The 2240-nt window shown below is 51.7% G+C and overlaps 1 protein-coding gene across 1 annotated transcript in view; it reads left to right on the forward strand.

Annotated features, from left to right (window-relative positions):
• Positions 1 to 1873, forward strand: part of LOC104916523 (mucin-2-like) — an 8044-nt gene extending 6171 nt beyond the window's left edge. The window contains exon 3 of the mRNA XM_010727561.3: positions 840 to 1873. Within this exon, the coding sequence (XP_010725863.1) occupies positions 1011 to 1550 (540 nt within the window). The 5' untranslated portion in view covers positions 840 to 1010 and the 3' untranslated portion in view covers positions 1551 to 1873. The remainder of the gene's footprint in view (positions 1 to 839) is intronic.
• The last annotated feature ends 367 nt before the right edge of the window (positions 1874 to 2240 follow it).

The following is a 2240-nucleotide window of genomic DNA, read 5'->3' on the forward strand; positions in this document are numbered from 1 at the left end:
CTACCTAGTCACATTTTTCCTTTTTTTAGGTGTTTTAACCCAAATCTGGGGTGGTATTTTCCCTTTAGAACAACATTTTTCCTCTTTTTAGGACGTTTTACCTCCAAACTAGAGCAGGATATCTCCGTCTGTATTCTGTTTTCTCATCATTTATGCTTTTTAACCCAAAACTGGGGCAGTGTTCCCCCCACTACCACCTTCAAGTAATATTTTCTCCCGTTTTAGGGTTTTCGTAACTAAAACTGGAGCTGCTTTTCCCCCTAGAATTACATTTTCCCTGATTTTAGGGCTTTTAACCCCAAATTGAAGCAGTATTTAGGGGGAAAACAACTGGCATTTCATAGAACCCCACAGAGATCCCATAGAACCTGTGAAACTAGAACCCGAAATGGGGAAATTTCCCCTTAAAACTACATTTTGTCACTCAAGGATGATAATTACCCTAATTTTGGGGTTTTTTAACCCAAAATGAAGGCGATCATTCCCCTCAGGATGTTATTAACCCATTAAACCTCACAGAAGCAACCCAAAAGCGGGGGGTTTCCCACCAGACAATTACATTCGCCCCCTCAAGGATTACGTTTTCCTTCGTTTCGGGAGTTTTTAACCCCGAATTCAGACAGCGTTGCCCCTGCAGGAGCGGGGTTATTAACCCATTAACCCCAGCAGCTAATTAGGCTCGGGTTGGCTTTGCTCTCAGCTGGGTCCCCTCTACACGAACCCCAAGAACGTCGCCGAAAATGGGGGGAATTCCCCCTGGTAACGCCGTTTGTCCCCCATTTTAAGGCTTTTCACCTCCCGAAAAGCTGTGTGTTAACCCTTCGTTGCCCCCCCTCCAGGTGCGACGGCCGCCCCCAACGGAAGAAGTCAGCCTGGCCACGCGGCTCCTCCTGGTGTTGTTGGCAGTGGTCAGCGTTCAGGTTTACAGCGCGCCGGCGGAGACGGTGACAACGCAACCTGGGGAGGTTGAGGTGACAACACAGGCGGGAGAGGTGGCCGTGACACCCAAGATGGTGGCCGTGACACCCAAAGCGGTGACAACACAACCAGGAGAGGTGGCCGTGACACCTGTGGTGGTTGGGAAGACAACACAACCCAGGGAGGTGGTGGTGACACCCGAGATGGTGGCCGTGACACCCAAAGCGGTGACAACACAACCCGGGGAGGTGGTGGTGACACCCACAGTGGTCATGGTGACGATACAACCGGGAGAGGTGGCCATGACACCCAAGGTGGTTGGGAAGCCAACGCAACCAGGAGAGGTGGTGGTGACAGCCAGGGCGGTCGCGGTGACGCTGAACGTGTCGTCGTTACCACCTCACTTGTCACCACAACCACCACAACCCGAGGAGACGGTCGTGGGGACGTCGCAACCTGAAGGAGCGGTGACACCGGAGATGGTCGTGGTGACAGCGCGACTTGGGACGACTGTGACACCGCCGGTGACAACGTGCCCACCCACTGGGGGACAGGTGACACCCGTGGGCACCTCCTGCCCACGGTTGTTGCCGTCGCCGACCCCGCGGGCCTACAACATCACTGCGCACTGACAACCCAGACGGTCACCCTGTTGTCCGGGTGACACCGTACGACTGTCACCTCCGCCTGGAGGTGACACCCAATGGATTTGGGGATGCTTTGGGGGACCGACGCTGCGGTAACGAAGCTGCGGTGGCACCGAGCACCCGTGGGTGCCTCTACCTCACCCTCAGAGCCCCAGTTCTTTGTGGGTCGCTCCGATATTTATTGGTTGGTTGTATTTATTGAAGGGATTATTTAATTGTAGGGTATTTAATATTGAACACTATTTATTTCGGGGCCGTTTAGCCCCGATTTTGGATTATTTATTACAGAAAGTGTTGTTTACAACGCGTGCCGTCGCTGCGTCGTCATTGGAGCACCGCACCCATGGGAAGGGGGCTGCGTCCAAACTGAAGGATTCGGTGGTTTTTTGACCCAATTTGTAGGGCTTCGTCGTGGAACGCAAAAAGGAAACGCCGCGTTTGGGTCCCGAAGTCCCATTTTTGGGTGGAGAAATCCTGTTTTGGGGTCGGCAAAAGGTTTTGGGTAGAAAAAGGTGACTTGGAGGGGGAAAAAAACACCGTTTTTTAGTCAGAAAAGCCACTTTGAGGTGGGAAAATACTACTTTTAGATAGAAAACGTGGATTTTTAGTTAAATGAGTCGTTCTAGGTAGAAAAACTCAATTTTTTAGGAAGGAAGGAAAGGATCAGTTTTTAGG

The sequence above is a fragment of the Meleagris gallopavo genome, unplaced genomic scaffold (assembly GCF_000146605.3).
Source record: "Meleagris gallopavo isolate NT-WF06-2002-E0010 breed Aviagen turkey brand Nicholas breeding stock unplaced genomic scaffold, Turkey_5.1 ChrUn_random_7180001912698, whole genome shotgun sequence".
NCBI classification, from domain to species: Eukaryota; Metazoa; Chordata; class Aves; order Galliformes; family Phasianidae; genus Meleagris; species Meleagris gallopavo.